Source organism: Falco biarmicus, chromosome 8 (genome assembly GCF_023638135.1).
Source record: "Falco biarmicus isolate bFalBia1 chromosome 8, bFalBia1.pri, whole genome shotgun sequence".
NCBI classification, from domain to species: Eukaryota; Metazoa; Chordata; class Aves; order Falconiformes; family Falconidae; genus Falco; species Falco biarmicus.
In genome coordinates, this window is record NC_079295.1 from 56,188,576 (window position 1) to 56,208,771 (window position 20,196).

Sequence of the window (20,196 nt, forward strand, 5' to 3'; positions counted from 1 at the left end):
AGCTAGGCTCAGGGCAGCGCTGCCCACCAGCCCCTGGTCTCACCTGCTCGTCCTTATCTCTGGCAGGGAGGGACCGATGGAGCAACCTGGCCCAGTTAAGGTTTAACCAGGCAGAACTTGGCAAACATGAACCTGCTGCTCCCTCCGAGGAGCCAAGAACGTGGGGCCCGGCCCAGGGACTGCAGGACAGGGACACCGGGGCCCCGGGCTTTGGCCAAGCCCCCAGCGCAGCGCAGGAGCACCCACAGATTTGGGCACAGAGGGCTGAGCTGGGAGCACATGGGGCTGGGGCTGGCTGGGCGGCCCTGCCACCCCGTCCCGTCCCGGCTGTGCTGGGTAGCACTGGGGCTGCAGCTGGCACAGGGAATGGGGCACAAGGGGCCAGGACAGATGTTGCTCCCCTTGGGGACATGGCACATGCCATGCACTGGGCTGGGCACCGCAGTGCCCATCTGGGGGTCGAACCTGCAGGAGCTTTGCCTGTCAGCTCTGTCCCCCACGGGGCATGGTGGGTTGCTCCTGGGAGCAGTGTGGCCGTGGCAGGGGGCTGCAAGGCAGGAACGGGGCCACCCTGATGCTCCCAGCCCCTAATTGCAAGCAGGCGCCTGGCCCTGCCTTCACATCTGCACCTGATTTACTCGCTGGAGCCAGCGGGGCCACGAGGGATGGCAGCGGTTGGGGCTGCGGCCAGCGCTGAGCTCCCCTCGGCTGAGGGGGGGTCCCAGGGCCCAGCCCCACGCGGTGCCGGAGGAGCAGTTGGCTCCATGGAACTGGCTGCGGCATGGGCAGGGGACAGCAGTGCTTCCGCGGGGGACGTGGCTGGCGGGTGGCTCCATGCCCCGCGCTGTGCCTGCCAGCACGGAAGGCGCTGGGGCTCCGCGTGGCGCGGGCAGCTGGAGCCCTGGGCTGGCACGGTGCTGCCTGCAGAGGCCTCGGCAGGGCAGAGCCGCACCGGGCAGCTCCGGCTGCAGCCCAGCAGGGGCACTGGGCCGGCAGCACCAGCACTGGGGTGCAGCCTCGGGGACAAGGGCCATGCTCCTCAGCCGCCCCCGGTATGTGTGGCTCTGGCCCCACAGCTGAGCTCCAGCTCCATCACACCCAGGGATGCCCACAGGCGCTGGGCCCCCCAAGAGCAGTCCAGCAGTGGGACGGGCACCGGTGAGTTTTGCTTGGAGCAGAAGGACGGGGCTGGCACAGACCTGCCGTAGGCACTGCAGCCTCCAGCATGGCTGGCAGGGCCACCTGGTTGTGGCTGTCCTGGCAGAGCTGCTGCCAGCCATCCTGCCACTGGGGAAGAGATGGGGCAGGGGTACAGACAGCCCTGCGGCCACCATCTCCTCCCCTGCACCTGTCCCGGGGACTGCCTGCACCCACAGACGGGCGGGACCTGCCAGACGTGCCACAGCCCTGCCACAAGGAGGGGAAAGGGTCAGCAAGGGACAGGCTGGCAGCAGCAGCCACACTGTTCCAGCAGAGCCATGCACCGTGGGAGGTGGATGTAGCCTGTCCCTCCTAGCACTACCCACGTGGCTGATGGCAGTGCTACCCTCAGTGCCAGCACAAGGCCCAGCACCGCACCCAGGGACACCCATCCCCTGTGCTCTGCCACAGCCCTGCCCGTGGAGGAGCAGGACAGCCAGACATAAGCACCCGAGCCTGCCCCAGCGAGTGAGCTGCCCTCGGACAGACAGCAGCAGCCATCACGCTGCTCCTGTGCCACCACGGCAGTGCCAGGGAACAGCCTGGCGTCTTGCGGCAGTCACGGATGTTTTTGGCACCTTGCAGAAGTGCCAGCAGCCTCCCAGCCCAGACTGTCCTGTCTTGCCCTTGGTGACTGTGGCGTGCCCAAGGCCTCGCTGACTTGCCAGAGCAGAGGAAAGCACTTACCCGCTTTGTCTGGACCTCAGGGTGCCATGGGATGACAGCACGGCCTCGAGGAGGGCAGATGGGAACACAAACCTCCTACCCCTTCCAAATATTTCAGAGGTGTCTGCATCCTTTGCTTTGCTTTGAAGCATGGCAAAATCCCAGGAAGTGCTCTAGCAGAGAGACAGCACCCAAAACTAGTAATAAACACTCTATTTGGAGAGCTTCACCTTAGGGAAACAGCAGATACATAAACACTGTGTACAGGGGAAGGCAAAACTCTCAGTACACAGACAGGAGTGACACACTGGACTGGGCAGTGCTGGAAATGGATCCCTCTTGGTGTTGACGCGTAGCACATCTAGCGGGCACCTGCCCTGGTACAACAGGGTGAGAGCTAAGCAGCAGAGATCGGAGTTGGAGGCCATCCAGGGCTATCAGGCGCACAATACTTCCTTCATCGCGGTTTTCTGCTCATTGATCAGCTCGCAAGGTTTAAAAGGACTCCCTCTGTAGCAGGAGACTAAGGTCAGACCTCAGCAGTGGAGCAAGACTGGAAAACATTAGGAAGGCGAACCCAGACCAGCAGGAGCCTGTCCTACGGGAAGATGGCAGATTATGTGCAGGGTGAAGAAAAACAAAGCTCATGCACAGCCTGGAGTGGGGAAGGGAAGGCACTCACTCCAAGCACCAGGATTAGCAACCAACTCCCTCTCTCCTTGCTTAACCTGACCAGCGTGCACGCTGGATTTTGGAAGTGCCTCTACAGCATGGCTTTCAGCCCTGCGAAGGCGTCAGCTGCTCCCCTGGCACACATCGCTGGGAGCCAAGGGCCCCACAGCACCCTCCAGCAGCTGCTGGGGCTGCACAACAGGAGGCAGCGGCTTGACTCAGCCCACCCTGGCAGTGCAGCGTGCCTGCAGCCCTCACCCGTGCTCCTGCCAGCCCCACCGCCCAGGGGAGTCCTCAGGGGGGCCACATCCGCAGCCTTCTGCCCCGTGGAAGAAAAAGCAGGACATTTGCCACAGACTAGCAAAGCCTCAGCTCCACGGAGGCACTGATGCCGGGACAAAGCCACGGGGCGCCTGACTCAGAGCACTGGCACTGAACATGAGGCCAGCCCAACGCACATGGCTCTGGCGGTGGGCTAGCAGAGAACGGGCAATGCCTTAGCTTCAGGCAAAGCATCTAAAGAGCTTGTCCAACACACAGAGCAGTCTCAGATGCCTGCCCTTCCTTCTGGGGCCTTTTCTAACAGATCTAGTACATTAGCACCATGAAGAGACCATCAGTCTTAATTTCCAGGTTTGAAATACAGAACATCCTTTTCCAGGATGGTACAAATGTGTAAGAACTTTGAAGAGAGGGGCTGGGCAAGTAGTGTCTAATGAAGAACTAATGAAGGCAGGTTTCCAAGGGTTTTGTAGCTTTCCAGTCACCTAAAGATTTGACCAACTTACACTACAGTTTTCTGCTGCATCTAGATTTATTCTCTCTCTTTTCCCTTAAAATTCTCCTTCCCCAGAGTATTTTGGTGGCAGTAGGGAAAACGCTGCAATTCCATGCAGACCCCGAGAGAATTAGAGATGAACTCACCCTGCTCCACCTTCCTCTGCTGATTGCATTCATATCTTGGAGATCTCCACCGCTGCCAAGTTTGGCTGAGATTGGTTTAAATCATAGGGGGTAAAGACACACATGGTGAATGATCACATACACCTGTTTCCATAGGAAACCAGGCTAAACAGTTACTTCCTTCCACGTGGAAATCCTCAGAGCAGAGGGCTGAGGAAAGCCAGGAGTGCTAACCCCTCTTGCAGCTCTCCACTCCCACCAGCAGCAGTTTGCACACCGCAAGTTGTAACTACTTGTCAGACAGACCCAAACAACCCAGCTCCAGAACCAGTAGCTGCGGTACTGCGAAAGGCTCTGATGGTAATCAGTGGCTCATGAAATTCTGCACACAAACCTGACTGGAGGAGGCATGGAAAGAGATGCTATGCTGGGTACTTCCTATTTTAGGCCTGTACAAAGCCAGGCAACCTGCACTGTGTCCCATCCACGCTGCATAAGCATTGCACTCTATGGTCTAGGAGCTCTCCTCCAGCAAAAGCTACCTCTGAGCACGGGACGCTGGCCCTCCAGGTGCAGGAATCCATTATTTGCTCTGGTGAGGGAGGAGGTGGCCACTACCAGCCTGTTGCCAAACCCTCCTTATACCAGATACACAATTCCTCTCACACCGCACCCACCTTCACAGGAAGCAATTACACAATGAAAACTACTCTAAGGGAGTGAAGTATTTGCTGTCTAGCAAGTCTCTTCCAGCTGGATCCTTTTTCTGACAGATTCAGTCCCCGTTCTGCTCAACGGGTGCATACAGGAGGGTAGGGCTTTGCTTATCCAGAGGGATAATGAAACCATTGTGGGCTGGCAAAGGATGTGTGTTCTTGGGCCACCAACAACTCCAAGAACAGTGCTGCAACTTGCTCTAGAAGTCTTGGCTGAAATAACTGTAGCCTCCTGGGGCAGTTGACTCTTCCCGGACGTACTGCTGTGGCGGGAACGGTCCAACAACTGGCACTGCTCCTGGCATCCTGGATATTGAAGGGAACAAGAGGAAGAGAAGGAAAAAAAGGAAACAATGTCAGAAGTGCTCTGAAATCTGCCAGCTGCAATCACTGCTCAGCAGGCACGGCTGCCAGTGGAGCAACAGCCTACTGCAGCCAAGTCAACAACTTGCCAGAAAAGCTTCCAAGTGCATCCTTGCCTTCCATGCCTGTGTGTAAACAGACACCTTAGCATGGTAGAATTAGCTCAAGAATTGCACAGCTCAAGGACTGTTAAAGAGCTTCCATTACATAGCAAGTATCTTGCCTCTCTTCAGACTGCAGAAGCTGGCCTGGAACAGGACTCGGTGACTGAATCCAGAAGCAGCTTTCTGAAAGGGAGTTGTGTGGCTGAAAAAACTTGGACAATGTCCATGTCCTTAAAGGGAACATTTACGCATGTGTGTTTGGAACATCCTCAATGTTATCTATCTAGAATGGGACACTTGCTATTCACTGAGCCAGCTGTGCTGCTCAAGAGCTGCAATGTTCCTGGGGTGACAGATGGAGCACGTGTATTCCGATCAAGTACTCCAGAGAGCCAAGGGACCATGGGGCTGTTACTCCACAGATGGGCAACAAGAGATCCCAGTTTTCCTCCTGTCCTCTCTGGGAAATTTGGCTAAGAGTCTGTCCTTGCTTCAGGTAGGGTTTTCCGATACCTGTTTCTTCTAAGCAGCCCTCTAGTCAACCCATGATCATTACTGAGCCTCTTTTAGTGAAGGCTTTGAAATTAGAGATCTGAACTTTCACAGTGTCCAGAATAAGTATTTTTTTGTGTTAATCATCTGGCAGCCTAATTTTTTTCAGATTGATCACATGTGCTGGGGATGCCATTATTTAACTTGCCAGCTGTGAGAGCAAGTTCAGGAATATAGCCTAGGTTTCTGGAGCATGCTAACTACATGTCAAATTTTAAGACAAGCAATCCCAAAAGAGATTAGAATGACAAGCAGATCTCCACTGAGCCAGCCTTTAATTAAATTAAAGTCTCAGTTGTTAAGAGAAACCAGCTCAATGCTGGACGCCCTCACTGCAAAGGTCCACATCACGAACCAAAAGCAACTGCAGGGCACTTGTACTTCAGCAGCATCCCAGAGCTGTGTGCAGAGGGAGCTGCCGAAGTGAACCACCTTCGGGATAAACAGAGCAAGCTTGCACAAACCCTCTTGTTCTGCTTGCAAGGGAGCTGGAAATATGCATCGAAAACTACATTTCAAGTTTTATTTAAGCCATCGATTTGAACAGCGAGGCTGGGAACATGCTTAGACAAGAACGTTACTTACTGATTCTTGTGTTTGAAGCCACTGATGTGAGCTTGGTACTGCTCTATGGAGTTCAGTACTATGTTACATGTGCTGCAGGGGTACCCCTTCCCAGCTGAAACAGACATCAATGTTAGCACAGACAGCTAGCCAACAACTTGGTGCCTGAGTTAGAAACAAGTGAGATAATCAATCATTGGATGTGTTAAAAAACTGCTAAAGACAGACAAATACCAAGTCAATAGCCTGAGCAGGGGGAGATCACAGAATCCCACTACCCCACCAGGTATCAGTCAGTCACTGGAAGGGAATCACTATGAAAAGCTTTCCTGGTTTGCTCATCTATAAAAACAAAGACACATTTCCTATAAACAGTTCACAGTATCAGACACAGTAGGAGTGTCAGCATTAGGACACCAAACCTCACGCTATACTGCCTCTGCAACTCCACTTCTCTCCCAAATTCCCACGTCTCCTGATGTATACATCTCGTAACAGAAAATGAGGGAGATACCTAATTTGTAAGGTTTCAATAAAAAAGACTAGCCAGAGGAGATTACATGCAATGTCCAGTTCCACAACACAGCATTCTGCTCATTCTGCTAAGCCTTGCTGAGGTGCCAACTGAGAATATTAAGCTCTATCCTCAAGCAGTTTGGTTACAGTCTGTGTATCAGTTAACTGCCAAAAAAAAAAAAAAAAAAAGGTTTCCAACAATAGCTGTACTAGACAGATCAATGGTTTTGTGTAACATGACAACTCCAGCTGGAATGAAAGTTCGGGAGGTCACAGATACCAGGAAGGCGAGCAGCAAGCAGGGCAGCACAGCTCAGCACAGGAGTCTCTAACAGGGGAAAATCCTGGCAGTTGTCCTCAAGATATTAAGTGCTCCTGAATTTTGACTTGCTGGGGAAGGGCTCTGCCGGCGAGTCTCACAAAGAAAATATTTCCTTAAGGTGAAAGGGGAGACTCACCCGAGGGGTGCAGAGCAGCATAATCACTGAGCGAGAAGCACAACATGTGATGTAGCAGACATTTCCCCACCCAGGTACTACACCTCAGAGACTTCAGATTCTAGTGGGACATTCAACTCTCGAAACAGAGCTGGACCTGGGTGGGAGAGGCCAGAGGAGCTGCCACAGCCCTCAGGTCTGCCTCCCTGCACAGTCAAGGTCAAGATCTCTCTGTTGCAAATCCAGCAAACAGGTGTGTATGCAAAGTTGTTTAAACCGCGCTCCTGCATTCCAGCTGGGTGGTTTCTAGAGGAACTTCAAGCACACAAGCACCTCAGTGTTGCACTGCAAAAAACACATCTTTACCTGCTGCCAGCCAGATCCCAGCAGAGAAAAGTTTAGGGACAGGCATGGCTGTTAGCACATAAAAATGGGCAAAGAGAGCAGGAGAAAGCATCCCTGACTGCAGCCCGTCATATCTAAGCAATCGGACTACAGCCCAGGCTCTGGAACCTCGCCTGAACAGCTGAAGTGCCATGAAGATGTGTCTTTAGGTACTCTGGTTCTGCCAGCACTTCACGGGAGACATCACTCATACAGGAAAGGGCACTGTCCACCTACCCAGCCTGCCTGGGCTGGGGCTTCTGCCACTGTCAGGGCCTGAGTCACAGTGAAGTGGAACCATTCATCAGACCCCACTAATTAGGTAAAGAGCAGATGGGTAACACTAGATACCAAGCACCTTTTCCATCTCCCACGCGACTATGCAATGTGGGAGAGAATATTACTTAGATAATTGAGCCTCGTTTCTCCTAAGTGCTACCGGTATCTAAAGGTGGCCTGCAAAGAATGAGAATAATTAATCTTCTGCTTGTGTGGGTTTTTATGACACAGAAAGAAGCCCTTGAAGAAGATTTTAAGATGATTTGCCTGCTTATTATTTACCTCAAGCATCCAGTAGGTACTAGACTTCCTGGTCCAACAGGGGGCTGCTGGGAGGAACAAGGGAGTCTACCATGAACTCTTAATGCTTGCACTGGGCTCCAAGGGCTCTCATCATGCAGAAGGGCTTACAAGCAGCAGATCATAAGCCAAATGAGTTTTAACTGTCTGCCTAAAGTTCCTCCTTAATAGCGCTTTTTTTTTCTTCTTCCACATTCCTGCTTGCTCCAGAGAGAGTTGCATTAGTTCATCAGATGGAAGTGCCCACACAGAAGCAAAAAGGCATTCAGGGAGAAATCTCTCTGGCTTTCATGTGCTTTGAAGCAGCAGGTGTAGTTAAAACCTATTTCTTCCATCTTTGGCTACTCTCCTCCAAAGATGTTTTTTAAGCATCAAATGTAACTTTTATCTTTCCATTTTGGATGTAATCACCCAGCTAGAAACAGTACCGGCCAAAATCCCTAGATCATCCACACTGAGAATAAAAAGGACATGCTCCTGATTGGACAACATTGCAAACACAACCCTAAGACCATCATGAGCAGTCACTGCCTGAAACCCCTCTTACTGCCAGGGGGTTATAACATTGACCGAATCAATCTTACTGTGTATAATCAAGATCCTCATCACAAGAAATTCTCCCCTGCCCCCTCTGCATGGACTTGTCAGACACATACTGTTGCTCTCCCACCCTGCTATTTATTAGCCTGCCTGCTGAGAACTCACCCATGAAGGACGATGCTGGTGCATCAGGGGTTCGGCCATAGTGTGCCATCAGCTTGTGTTTGGTCTCTTGCTTTCTGTGCTTCTTGCCTACATAATGTTGTTTTGCCATAAGGGGGTTGTTGAAAGTGGCATGGCAGAGGCTACAGAACTTGTCTGGGTCAGTAATGTCCTTGTTCTCTTCGTTAGAAGACACAGTAGAGGTGGGGAGGGTAGCAGTATGCTTCTGTGAGGGCACTGCTTCTGTAGGGTGAATTCAAGGTCTTGGTCAGTCACAGAACTCAGAGGTAAAAAACAGTCACTTTATTTCCCCAAAACCTGCATTAAAAAAAATAACCCACTACACCTAACACTCAAAACCTATACAAAGAACATTAGACATCTAGATAAATTCACATTGCTCCTACCTCTTCCCTTAACACTGCAGAATTGAAAGGCATGCGGTAAGATAAGTCAGAATAGGCCAGAAAAACTTTCAGAGTTAAAAAAACCCAACAGATTTGCATGTTTCTCCTTAACATAAGCATGGCCGTATTCAAGAAACACTGGACATGAATGAGCTTCCACCTACTACTGTCATCACCCAGATAAAACACGGGTACAAGCCCATGTCAGCAAAGGAGGGTAGGTTTCTGGAAACACTGTGCAGGTGCAGGACATGATCCTGAATCGAAGTCATGAGGAGCCCTGCCTGAGAAATAGCATGAACAGGACTAGGTCTGACGCAGTGAATCCACACAGAGAAACGGCTCTCCTGTCTGATGGAGAAACCTGCACACTCTCATTATGGGGTACGAAAGACCAGAGCAAGGAAGGAACCTTCTAATGACCAGAGAGCTCCTCTCATGCTGAAACAGAAGGTACACATCAGACTGCTCATATGTACATCCACCCTTTCCTGAAGGCTCCTCTCACACCCAAAAGCAAGGGCTTTGAAAACAAAAACATCCCATGGGTCACTCTGACCCCGGAGGTGGCTTCCCTGTGTGCACACAACCTAGCAAAGGCACCCTGGGACAGACACTTTCTGCTTGGAAGATCCCAGCTCGGAGCTAGCACAAGCTACCACCCTTAGGTGCATGCAAAGGCTGCGCTTTCCCTCTGTCCTGACTGGCCATGGCACCCCAGGCTCTCCTTCCCCACCCACCAGGCCTTTCCATCTGCTCACAAACGGATGGGACACACAGGCAGCCACACCGGGTCAGACCTAAGGTCTGCCTGGACTGTATCCCATCATGAGAGCACTCAACGACAGGTGCCATGGAAAAAGCACAAGGTCTGCACAAGCACATACTGATGCTTCCCAGCTATACTCTGCCAGGCCCCAGCTATCTGCAGCTCACAACTCCCTGAAACTCAGAGGCTGCATTTTTGTAGTTGAGCAGCCCTGACAAATTTGCTGTATTGGAGTTTCACCAGTCACTTCACTCCCTGTAAGCTGAGCATTGTATCTTGTGATGGGCGTTTCTACAGCTTAAAATCCTGAAGAGCGGCACTCTTCCAGTCCCTGCATGCAGGGATGGGTACAATGCCGCTGCAAGTTGCATTTCTCCTTAACAAGCAAAACAAAAAAACCATGCCACTTTTTCCCAATGCCAGTCCACCAAGCAGGCTGCTAAGAGAGGCCATGTCTCTGGACGTACGCTGCTGGCTTACTCTGTTTCACAGAATATGCACATGCAAGAGCTTACACTTGGGGTCCAATGAACCTCTCAACTTTTTCATTGCTTGAACAGCCCCTTGGTACAACACGAAGGTGCTGCAGTCATACCTTCCACTTTGGGGGACTGCTGCTTCATGTTCTTGGCATGAGTCTTGCCCAAGTAGTGAGATGTTGCCACAGCCGGAGAGGAAAAGGTCATGTTGCAGATGGGACAACACTTGTTCCTGTCTTCCCCATTGCTGCCTTCCTGCTTGCTGTCCTGTGCATACAGAATCACAGTAGCTGAGGTTGGGAGGGATGTCTGCAGGTCACCTCATCCAACCTTTGTATTACAAGAAGAAACACCAAGGTTTGGGGGACGAAGAAAACGAGGTAATTAGAGACATTAGGGCATTAGATTGAAGAAGTGTGACTGAGTAAGACTTTCATGATGCAGCATTCATCCTCTCCCTCACTGGAGAGCGTTCTTGCACCAGATTACTTTTTTTTAACCCATTACTGAGCCACTCCAGGCAGAGGGGCAGCCCTGGTCAGTATGAATTAAGGACAAGGTTAAGTGTGTGGCTGTCAGAATTGGAACAGGCAGCCTTTTACTCTGCAAGGTGTGAAATGAGCAACATAAACATCGCTATCAGCTCAGTCATCTGCAACACAATCCCAGTGGAGCAGGCAGCAGCAGTCATTTCTAAGCCTAACACTATGTGCGAAGGCATCTGCCTTTATCCCCCACCTCCCCGCTGCAAATGCTGGAGCGTTAGGGATTAAAGCTGAAGGAATCATAAGAGTAGAATCTGTTTCCCAAATGAGTCATGGGGCAGACAGATGGCCGAGTGGAACATGGTGCCTTTACTGACCAACAGGCTCCAGCTACTGGCCGAAGAAACCTGAATAAGTAAAAAAAGGATCACTCTGGAAAGAGAATACCAGTAGATGGTCAACCCTATGTGCTTTCTGTGACGGGAAAGGTCAGGCAATGATACTCCTGACAAGCTGCTGCTCCTGTTCACTTCTCCCTGTCCTTTCAAGCAAGACTATCACTAAATGGCAATGTGTGTTTGTTTAAACAGGGAAGCCATACTCACAGAGGCTGTTTGAATGGGAAGGGCAGCAGGCACCGTGCTTGCCGAGACAAGGCCTGGTGGCACAGCTGGCACCAAGCTCTCACCTTCAGCTCCCACCGTGCCCCTTCCGAGAGCATCTTCAAGAGGGTCTTCTTCGATTATTCAATGCAGGTGCCCAGGCCATGCAACCGCCTGGTCCCGCTCGACGGTGTTTAGGCCCCAAAGGGCTCCATGGCCTCCCCTCACCTGCTTGGCGTCCAGCCGCATCTTCTTCCCGTGGGCGAGCTCCTCGGCGCCGTGGATGGACAGGTACCGCCGCACCTTGTTGGCGTGCTTCTTGCTCTGGAGAAAGCAGAGAGAAACCCGCCCGCCCCGCCGCTCAGCACCCCGCGGCGCCCGGCGGCGGGCGGCGGCGGCTCCCCGCTCCCTACCTGGTAGTGGGCCAGCCTCTGGGACTCGGAGATGAGCAGGGCGCTGCACACCTTGCACTGGGCCTCCGTGAAGATGTGCCCGTTCTCCCGGATCAGCCGGTCCACTGCAGGGCGGGGGGAGGGGGGGGGGCACAACCGGGGCGTTAGCGGCGTTAGCGGCCCTGCCCGCCCCGTCCGGCCGCCCCCCTCCCCCCCGCTGCCCGCCGCCTCACCTGCCTCTTTGCCCACCGGCAGCCCCGCGGCGTCCCCGTTGCTACCCGCCCCGTCCGCCATCGCCGCCGCCAGCCCCGCCCCCCCCTCCGCCCGCACCGCCGCTCTCGCGAGAACCGTCCGCGCGCGCCCCCGAGCCCCCGCCCCTAGCAAAGGCGGGGCGGACTCCCGCGAGAGTGGTGCGCGTCCTCGCGTTGCCCGCGAAGGGAGGCGGCGGCGGCCATGTCGGTTGTGGGCAGGGAGGTGCGGGCCGCCGTCCGCCGTCTTTGTGGGCGTTTGAGCGGCACAGTGGGTGCTGCGGAGGCGGTGTTAAGCGCAGGGGTAACTTTTGAGACGCGGACGCTTCGCAGGTAGGGGGCTGATGGTGCCCCCCTTCCCTCTCCGTGCTAACCTCCTCATAGGGAACCGGCGCCCGCTGCTCCTCCTGCAGCGCCCGGCACCGGGCCGAGAAAACTGCGCCAGCGCCTCCGGCTGCGCTTCAGGACGAGGCGCCGGGGCGCACAGGCCACTCCATGCCGGGCCCGCCCGCGACATGGCGCCTCCCGCTTCAGCGCGTCGACGGCCGCGTGACGCGCCGCGAAGCTGCCGCCGCCATCTTGGGTGAGGGCAATGAGGCCTCCGCCGCCAACTTGAGTGCGGTGAGAGACCCGCCGACCGGGGCCGTCGCGGCGGGGCGGCCCGGTGGGGAGGCAGCGGCGCCGCCGCCTGTGGCCGCGCAACGGGGCGGCCCGGCGGGGTGCGCGGCGCCGGCCCGTGGGAGGCCCGGGCCCGGTGAGTACCTGTGCCTTGCGGGGCCTGCCGCACCGCGCCGGGCCCGCCGCCCCGGGGCTCGCCCCCGGCCGCCGCGGGGCTCCTGGCCCCGGCCGCCGCATCCCCCTGCCCGGGGCCGTCGGTCCTCCATGGGCAGAGCCCGGGACCGACCCCTGAGGCCGCTCCAGGGCTGAACCCCACGGGGCGCCTAGCGGCCCCTTGTCCCCTGGGTGCCCCTTCCCCCTCAAGGGCTGTGCCCCAGTTTCTTGCCCTGGAGGGGACCCCGGCGCTGTGCCCCTTGCCCAGGGGGCACCCTGCAACTCCGCTCCCGGGGCTGTCCCCTGGGGAGGCTACCCCAAAACCAACCCCAGAGCTCTGCCCTGGCCTCACCCCCTGAGGCACTCCCGGTCGGGCCCGGGGCCAGCTGCTGCCCCTCCTGTTCCCCCTGCTGGGTCTGGCTCCCTCCCCTTCTCCTGGGGCAGCCCCAGCATGCTTCCCCCCCCCCCTCGCTTAACCCCTCCTGGGGCTGATCCCCTTCTTCCTGAGCTCACCCCTGTCCCGCCTGGGAACCCCTGTGCTTCACCCAGGGTGGTGCTTGTGGAGTAGCTCTTTGACCCCGGCCTGGTCCGTGTGGCTGCAGGGCCCTGGCAGGGGGGCGGCCTGGTCGGTGTGGCTGCAGGGCCCTGGCAGGGGGTCAGGAGGGTCTCAGGTGGGTGCTGGGGAGGGAGAGGTGCTGTGTGTTGGACTTGCTTGGGTTGGTCTAGAGGGCAGGTGAGGAGTTGGCATCTCCTGCGGAACTCAGCGGCATTTACAGATGCGCAGCGCTTGGGCATGTGTGGCCTCTGTGGTCCCCGTGTCCCTTCTTGTGAAGAGCCAGCTCCATCAACGGATAAATCCTGTAAACAGTTCCTCTCTCCCCGGGGCATCGTGAGCCCTCATGTCCTGCTGGCGCAGAGCATCAGCTGGGCCCTGTGTGCTGGGTCGAGCTGGAGGTCCAGGGATGATATTTCCAGGGAGGTGTGCAGTGCTGACCTGCCTGAACATGGAGCCACTTCGCGATGCTGCCGGGGAGCGTCGTGCCTCTTCTTCCTGAGGTGGGGGGAGTTGTTTACAAAGCGACAGCCTGTGTCTCAAATGGCTCAGAAACTCATCCGGGGATGAGAGTCATTCATTTTTGGCTTCATTTTCAAGCATTTTTCAAGCTGTCACAGCTTGGCAGGTCTGTAGCTGCAGTGTCAAGATTTAGAATTATTCTGTCGGTAATTGCTTTCTGATTCATCAAAATGATAGATGAGAGGGAAAATGACAAATAATCACAAGTTGGGGATCTTCAAGGATATCCCTAAAAATGTGACTGGAGAAGCGTGGCATGTGTGAGTCCCTTGTCAGGAGGTCACCTTTGCTGTCAAGAGCATTTACAAATAAATTCTCTTAAATTCAGAGTTGGAAAAAAACCTGGACAACTGGAAAACAAGTCTGTGAGCCAAACTGCAAAGATAGTTTTGGATAATTCAGACTTTGGCCTTTTTTGCTGAGCATGAAGGCAGGTATTGCCATCTCAGGTATTGGCAACTGTCCTTTCTAAGAGTGCTAAAAGGAAAATATAGCTTCTGTGCTTAACTTCCGTACCCGAGGAGTAGGTAAAACACGTGCTGTGATGCGTGTTTTCTTCCTTCAGTTATACCAGCTTGTCTAATAAAAGCCATTACTGCTCTCCTACTCATAGCCTCAGACTAGCACAGCTATGAGCGATCTCTTACTTGTCTTGTTCCCTTAGTTACATTTACAGAGATTTTTCTTTGCCACCAGTCCCTTCATTTTCAGAAGCGTTGTGGGAGTTGTGTGGTTACATATCTTACATATTTTTTTATTTTTTTTCTTTCCTTTAAATGTTGAAGGTAAGTGACTCATCATAACTCCAGCTGATATTTCTCAGTGAGCTCTTATTTAGCATAGTGCATCAAGCAGAAGATGTGTCACAGAGTCAGAGGAGAGCTGGTGATAGCAGCGTGGATTTAAAGAAAAGAAGACAGCATGGCAGTTGCTTGTTGCTGTTTGTTTTTGTTTTGGTGGTAAAAAGCTTTACAGGCTGTCTCTCCAAAACCAGAGTGGCCCTGTGTAGGCTCGTGTACTGGAGGTGCAGGCCTCGCCAGTGCTCCCCTCCTCATTGCCCTGCCAAAATGCCTATCTATGTAAGTGGTTTTCTTCTGATAAGGGACTGTTCCCCACGGTGACAGATACCCTTTGTGGGGTGGTTCTCAGCAGCTGGGTGTGAGGCTTGGCTCATCTCTTTGAGCAGAGGGCAAAGAGACCGTCAGGAGCAAAAGATAAAAAATGGGGAAGGTATGATGGGAATAGTCTAACAAGACCACAGAGTTCAGCCCAGCTGGAGCAGAACAGCTTTGTTTTGCAGGAGCCAGTGGTTTTCAAAAAGCAGCACTTTCTTTTATTTCCCCTTCCTGAACAGACAAACATTTGTGGACTGCAGTCACTTCTGGAGCTGTGCGTGCCATTTGTACAATATTCTGTCTTCAGAGAGGTCAGCAAACCTTCGGTGCAAATATGACTCACCGGGATAATCATCTTTTGTCTCTAGGCATGTGTGTACATGTATTTGCAGAGGAAGGGAAGCAGAGGGGCTAAGGGAGCTTTGGAAGGCTGCATATAGCAGGGAGGGAACGTATGTATTCCGCTCAGCCTCACCTTGCTGCCTCGGACTGTAGATGGAGCAGTGCACTGCTGTTCTCAGCGCTGATAGGGATTTTTAACTTCTGGCTCTTTCGTGTTTCTACACACAGCAGCTGTTTGCAATTTTGTGGTGTTACAGAGAAGGGTTTGGCTCTATATTGGGTAATGTAGGGTCTTTCTTGCATCTTCTCTTACTCTTATTTTAGATCTAAGCAGCACATTTGAGCTATTTCAGTGATCTTGAAAGAAGGCAGAATGATCCTGTGGAAGGACACTGGTCTGGGATCTGGCCAACTTGACTTGTGTTTCCAGCTCTGCCATTCTCTGGTGTGTAACGAGGGGCTTGTTGCTTAACTGCTCTGCACATGTTTAATTCTAACTTAAACAGAGCTGATCATGCTCAGCCTGCTTTTGTAAGGCTCTTTTACATCACAGTTTGGGAAGCATCAAATGTTGTTATTTGGTGAACAGCAAACATAGACAGGAAGGGGTGGTTTAACTCTGTGTGCCGTTGTGCTGCACTTGTTCACTGAGATCTCTTCCTGATCCTCTTGTCAGAGTCCTTTTTTATCAAAGTGGCTAATGCTTGCTGTGCATCTCCCTCTGACAGTCTGTGTGCTGGCAGGGAAAGGAGATGCTGAAGTACTAGCTTGCATTGTGTGGGCACCTGCCCTCAATTGTGCTGTTCATAGAGCACTCAGGTTTGCACTAATAATGCTCAGCAGGTTCCTCCCTGCTTGTCAAGTGCCTTCTTAATACGAATGGTTCAGGCATGTCTGCACAGAGGACTTCCGAAGGCTGATGCTCATTGAGAAATCCAGGCTGTGAGATAAACCTGTTGTCTTGTTTCCAAACTGCCTACTGCTATCGCCTGCATTTTACCTTTTTGTAGTGCTGGTGCAGCCTTCCGCTGAGCTACTGTGCTGAGAGCAAAACAGCATCCTTTGAGGAACATGCCTTTCCTCCTTGTTTTGTTGAATATAAAAGCTGACAAATGGCTGTGTTGTGGTGGCTTCTCATTCTGGCATGCAAGTTTCAGCTTGATCTGCTGCCACAGCCTGGTTTGTTCTGCACCAAGACAGTGAAGGAGTGTGCTCCACAGCTGAGGAGGGGAAGTTCGGGTTTGTGTTGGAGGGTGGGACGCCTGCTGTGAAGTGATGCTTTGGAGGAGTTTGCTCGTGAGCTTTAAGAGGAAAGCCTCAATGCTTTAGAGCAAAGGGCATTCAGAGTGGCTTTGGTCTGCATTGCTTTTCCCCTGAAACCCTTTTTAGCAATCAGCTATAATAAAGTATTCTTAGCTAGATGAGTAGTGACTAGTACGTGTGGCTCCCAGTAACGCTAAATCCACCATGCTTTGTAATAAGGTTCTAATGCCTGGGGTATTTTGCTTTAAAATACCCAAAAAAGGATGGCTGTTAGGAGAAATCTTAAATCGGAAGGAAACAAATGGCTTTTAATCTTTCCCTCTGTTCCAGAGTGAAGGATGCCGAGGAAGAAGAAGCCCACAGAGGGCCTGGACTCTCGAGGTCAGGATGGGGAGGAAGAGGAGGAAGAGAAGAGGAACCCAGCCAATACCAAGAAGAAGCGCAGTTTTGTGGATGCGTTTATTGTTATATCTGACAGCGATGGAGAGGTCAGTGGTCAGCCTGTGGTGTCCAGAGCTTGTGCAGGGCCCTGCTGTCGCAGGAGAGTGCCCAAGCATCCCGTGCTGTACATGCTGGGGTCAGGCTTTGTGCAGAGGGTATTGTGCTGTTCCTTTCCTTACATAGGAGATGAATCAAATCCTATTTGACTAGGAAATGAATGGTGTGCTTCATGAGGGTGAGTTATGAGTCTGGGATTTGATAACCAAATCCTCTCAGAACTGAATTTGAAACGTAATTTAAAAGTAACCTTTCCTCAATCCCTTTACAAATCTTTTTTTTCATAATTTTTATTTGATTGATTTCCAGCTAAACCTTAGAAACATGATTCTGTATTATGTGCAAATAGATAAGAAAATGATTCGGAACACAGGCTTGTGAGTAGCTCAGACACAGCTGGTGTCTGGTAAACTGATCCTGAATTATAGAAGCCTGAGTTTTTAACTCACTTCCATAGGGTGTAAAGATGAACCACAGTGTGGATGTGCCTAGCTAAGACATAAAGGCTCAGATCTGTAGCATCATCTTACAAACATCAACCTTACCCTTAAGAGATTGAAATGTCTGTGTCTGTTACATTGGTGTTTGGATGAGGAGCTCCTCCCGCCTGGGGGAAACCCAGGGTCCTGAGAATCTGTCCTCAACTGAGTGAGGTACACGAGAGGAAATTATTAGAACCATTTTTTTATGTGTGACTGTTAAAGCTTTACTCTGTCTTGCTGGTGATTGGAGATCCTAAGCTGCTTTTTGTAATTCCACCATTTTCAAAAGCATTTTGGTTCACTCTCAAGCTGTAGATCTTGAATCAAGTCCCTTTCACTCCCACATCTGCAGCATGCTTCTGTACAATAAGGCGATTATCATGTGAAGAGGGGAAAAGCACTAGAAATAAACAGTAAGAAGCTGTAGGGCAAATGATATTGGATGTTTTTTCTTCACATTGTCTGAGTTCTTTCCCATTGGGAAAGTCCCTGAAAGAAATGGAACATATGGCAGTAATAGTTCGGTGGGGTTAAACCCTTAGCTCTGCAATATGCTAAGTTAACTTCAGATGTCTGCTGCATCACTGGCCTTTATTGTGAAACCTATAAGGAAAAAAGAAATCAGCAGCTATAAGAGCTGCTGCAGTACATAAAAGATCAGGACCTGTTATTGTCTGCAATTATTCATCTCAATGTGCACGTATCTGAAAAAGAGGAAACAAACGTCTCTTAAAACACATCTATAAAAAGGTTAGGCTCCCTGACTGTTCTGTAAGTTTGTCTATAAACAATAAATTCTGATGGCATAATCGGTCATATTACAGAAAAGGATATGCTCAGAGAGGCTGTTAAAGAGCCAATTAGGTTCTGTTTAAGTGACAACAGTTCAGTCAGTTGAATGAGTGGATTTATTCAGTTCAGTCTTTTTCTGTGAGTCATCAGCTTCCAGATCCAGTGCCACAGTCTCTTGCCGTGTTGTTTTCTGCAAAATCAAACCCAAAAATGTGATTTACTTGGAATCTCAAAAAAATAACTGTCTGGCTTCTGTAACTGTCTCAGCTCTTCAGTGTACATCAAGTTGAATTTCAATTTTGAACCTTGTAACTGTTGTTCTTGCTCTAGTAAGACCTTGTTATGTGTTCAAGAAGAGGTGTGGGAAGCTTCGATCAATAGCAATTTTAGAGAACAATACATTCTCAATTAATCTTGCATCTGTTAGGACATGGTTCCTTATGAATCAAAAGCTACAAGGACAATTTGGGCATCATCGATTCAATGGCTTTCTTCCTTGGCAGTCTCTTGGCAGGTATCTATAGAACAAGTCTCTAGTTCTGCTTCCAGACCAGCAGATCTTGTAGCAGCTGCACCTGGAAAGCCTCCAGCTTCTCACTTTTGATGATCTTTGGCAGACTGCCTCTCCCAGGAATTTTTCAGTCATGCTGGATTATCAAGCTCATCCATGTTATTTTGCCAAGTTTTCTTTCTTTGCTCATGTCTGTGCTGTGACATCTGCAATGCTGCATCAGAAGGAAGTTTTCTGGATATGGGGCTTTCTGATATCTACTGTGTATAATTGTTGGATTCAGGTAACGCCTTTCTTTTTTTGGGAAGGGTCAGACAAAACAAGGACAGTCTCTCTGGCTTTGTGGAAACAAGAGGAGATGACCTTCTTTGTGCGGACTGTATCTTTTAAAAATGCAGACATGACAAATGAGCAAAGTGGTTCCTGTCTCCCCTGACTGTTTAAGTCCTGCAGGGAATTGTTTGCCCATGCCAGAGGATGGGTGGTCATTCACAAAACCACAGTATTTCAAATAGTGCCCGACAATGCTCTGTCCAAGCATAGCAATTCCTGGTCTGTCTCATGAGCATCCTGCTTGAATCGGGCTGTTGGTAAAGACTCTTTGACCCCCAAGATTTTCTGAAGCCATGTCTGAAAGGTGATTGTCACCCAGCAGGATGCCTAACCAAGCATGAACATTGAACACAGCCAGAGGCCCAGTAGTTGTGCTAAGCTATTTGACTGATCTGCAGCCTTCAGTGAAATTGATCCCACAGCAGCTCAGCAGCTTTTTGGGACCTTTTGAAAGGGTCTATTTTTCCTGGGTAGATCCTTTGGGAGCTTTGAGCGTACCTGCCTCCACTTGTAGAGTTTGCATGAAGTCTCATAGGCTCTTTCTGCCAGGTTGATCAGCTCTGCCAGCCCTTGGGGGGGACATAGACAAGACTCGAGGGTGATGGTGCCATCTGTTTCTGCATGGCATCCATGGCCCATCTTCCGTTTGGTGTGGAACATGCCTTTGCCTGAGTATTCCTGTGTTTGGAGATAGTCACAGTCTGGGTAAATAGCAGTATGTGTCGGTATTGCAGATTAGGTACTGGTTTTGATAGAAACAGGGAGCTGTGTTTGGGCTTTGGCCGGAATACCCAGCCACAACCCTGTCCTGTTCCCCAACTGTGGCTGTGGGCACTCACCTTGGGACCAGGCACGGCTTGAGGGATATCTTGCTATGGAAAGGATGGCGTTGGAAGCATCACAGCCAGGATGGCAGTGCCCACCTCACACTACTGACCATCCGAGGGAAGCAGAGCCACGTGGGAATATTGCTGCACCACTCTGCTGTCCCCATGGGCTCTGCAGTGGTACCAGGGGATCCGGTGCCTCCAGTTCCCAGAGGAGAACACAGTGTGAATACGCTCTCAAGGAGGCTTCGTGGTTCTGCTGCACTTGCTCCTTGGAGATCAGATTGGTCTGAATCCAGGTGCCTCACAGCCTGGTAAAAGCCCTTTTCTCTGCAGAGGCCTCCCTCCTGTGTGTAAGGAACTACGTGTCTGGCACAAGCCCCCATTGTGTCTTGTTGTTTGAGTCTCCACTTCCAGCAGGTTTGTTCTAATGAGCTGAAAGACAGA

At 51.7% G+C, this 20,196-nt stretch overlaps 2 protein-coding genes across 19 annotated transcripts in view; one reads left to right on the top strand and one right to left on the bottom strand.

Annotated features, from left to right (window-relative positions):
• Window positions 1-2,064: 2,064 nt before the first annotated feature.
• Window positions 2,065-11,819, bottom strand: ZNF346 (zinc finger protein 346). 4 transcript variants are annotated; one of them, XR_008823384.1, is made up of 8 exons: window positions 11,726-11,819; window positions 11,514-11,617; window positions 11,329-11,424; window positions 10,130-10,280; window positions 8,362-8,601; window positions 5,762-5,855; window positions 3,463-4,463; window positions 2,065-2,376 (listed from the first exon to the last, which is right to left on the bottom strand). XR_008823384.1 is itself a non-coding variant. In XM_056348242.1 (7 exons), exons 1-7 carry the CDS (start codon window positions 11,784-11,786, stop codon window positions 4,358-4,360), a joined length of 852 nt encoding a protein of 283 aa, XP_056204217.1. In that variant the 5' UTR covers window positions 11,787-11,819; the 3' UTR covers window positions 2,065-4,357. The 4 variants fall into 4 exon arrangements, 1 of the variants encoding a protein (XP_056204217.1); XR_008823383.1 differs by having other exon boundaries at window positions 2,065-2,459; XR_008823382.1 differs by having other exon boundaries at window positions 2,065-2,464.
• A 117-nt stretch (window positions 11,820-11,936) lies between these two features.
• The window catches only part of UIMC1 (ubiquitin interaction motif containing 1), a 39,499-nt gene continuing 31,239 nt past the window's right edge, over window positions 11,937-20,196 (top strand). For 10 of the 15 annotated variants that reach the window (XM_056348226.1, XM_056348233.1, XM_056348232.1 and 7 more), the window contains exons 1-2: window positions 12,330-12,494; window positions 16,637-16,794. In XM_056348226.1, the coding sequence (XP_056204201.1) occupies window positions 16,645-16,794 (150 nt within the window). In that variant the 5' untranslated portion in view covers window positions 12,330-12,494; window positions 16,637-16,644. The other 5 variants (XM_056348227.1, XM_056348228.1, XM_056348229.1 and 2 more) reach the window with 5 other exon arrangements.

What these genes read in the sequence shown, in the direction of transcription:
- ZNF346 (XM_056348242.1), bottom strand. Translation starts at nt 11,786, where the DNA reads ATGGCGGACGGGGCGGGTAGCAACGGGGACGCCGCGGGGCTGCCGGTG. An exon ending in AGAGGCTGGCCCACTACCAG is followed by an intron (nt 11,425 to 11,513) that starts GTAGGGAGCGGG and finishes TGCTTTCTCCAG; the next exon opens with AGCAAGAAGCACGCCAACAA. An exon ending in GCAGTCCCCCAAAGTGGAAG is followed by an intron (nt 8,602 to 10,129) that starts GTATGACTGCAG and finishes TTCACCCTACAG; the next exon opens with AAGCAGTGCCCTCACAGAAG.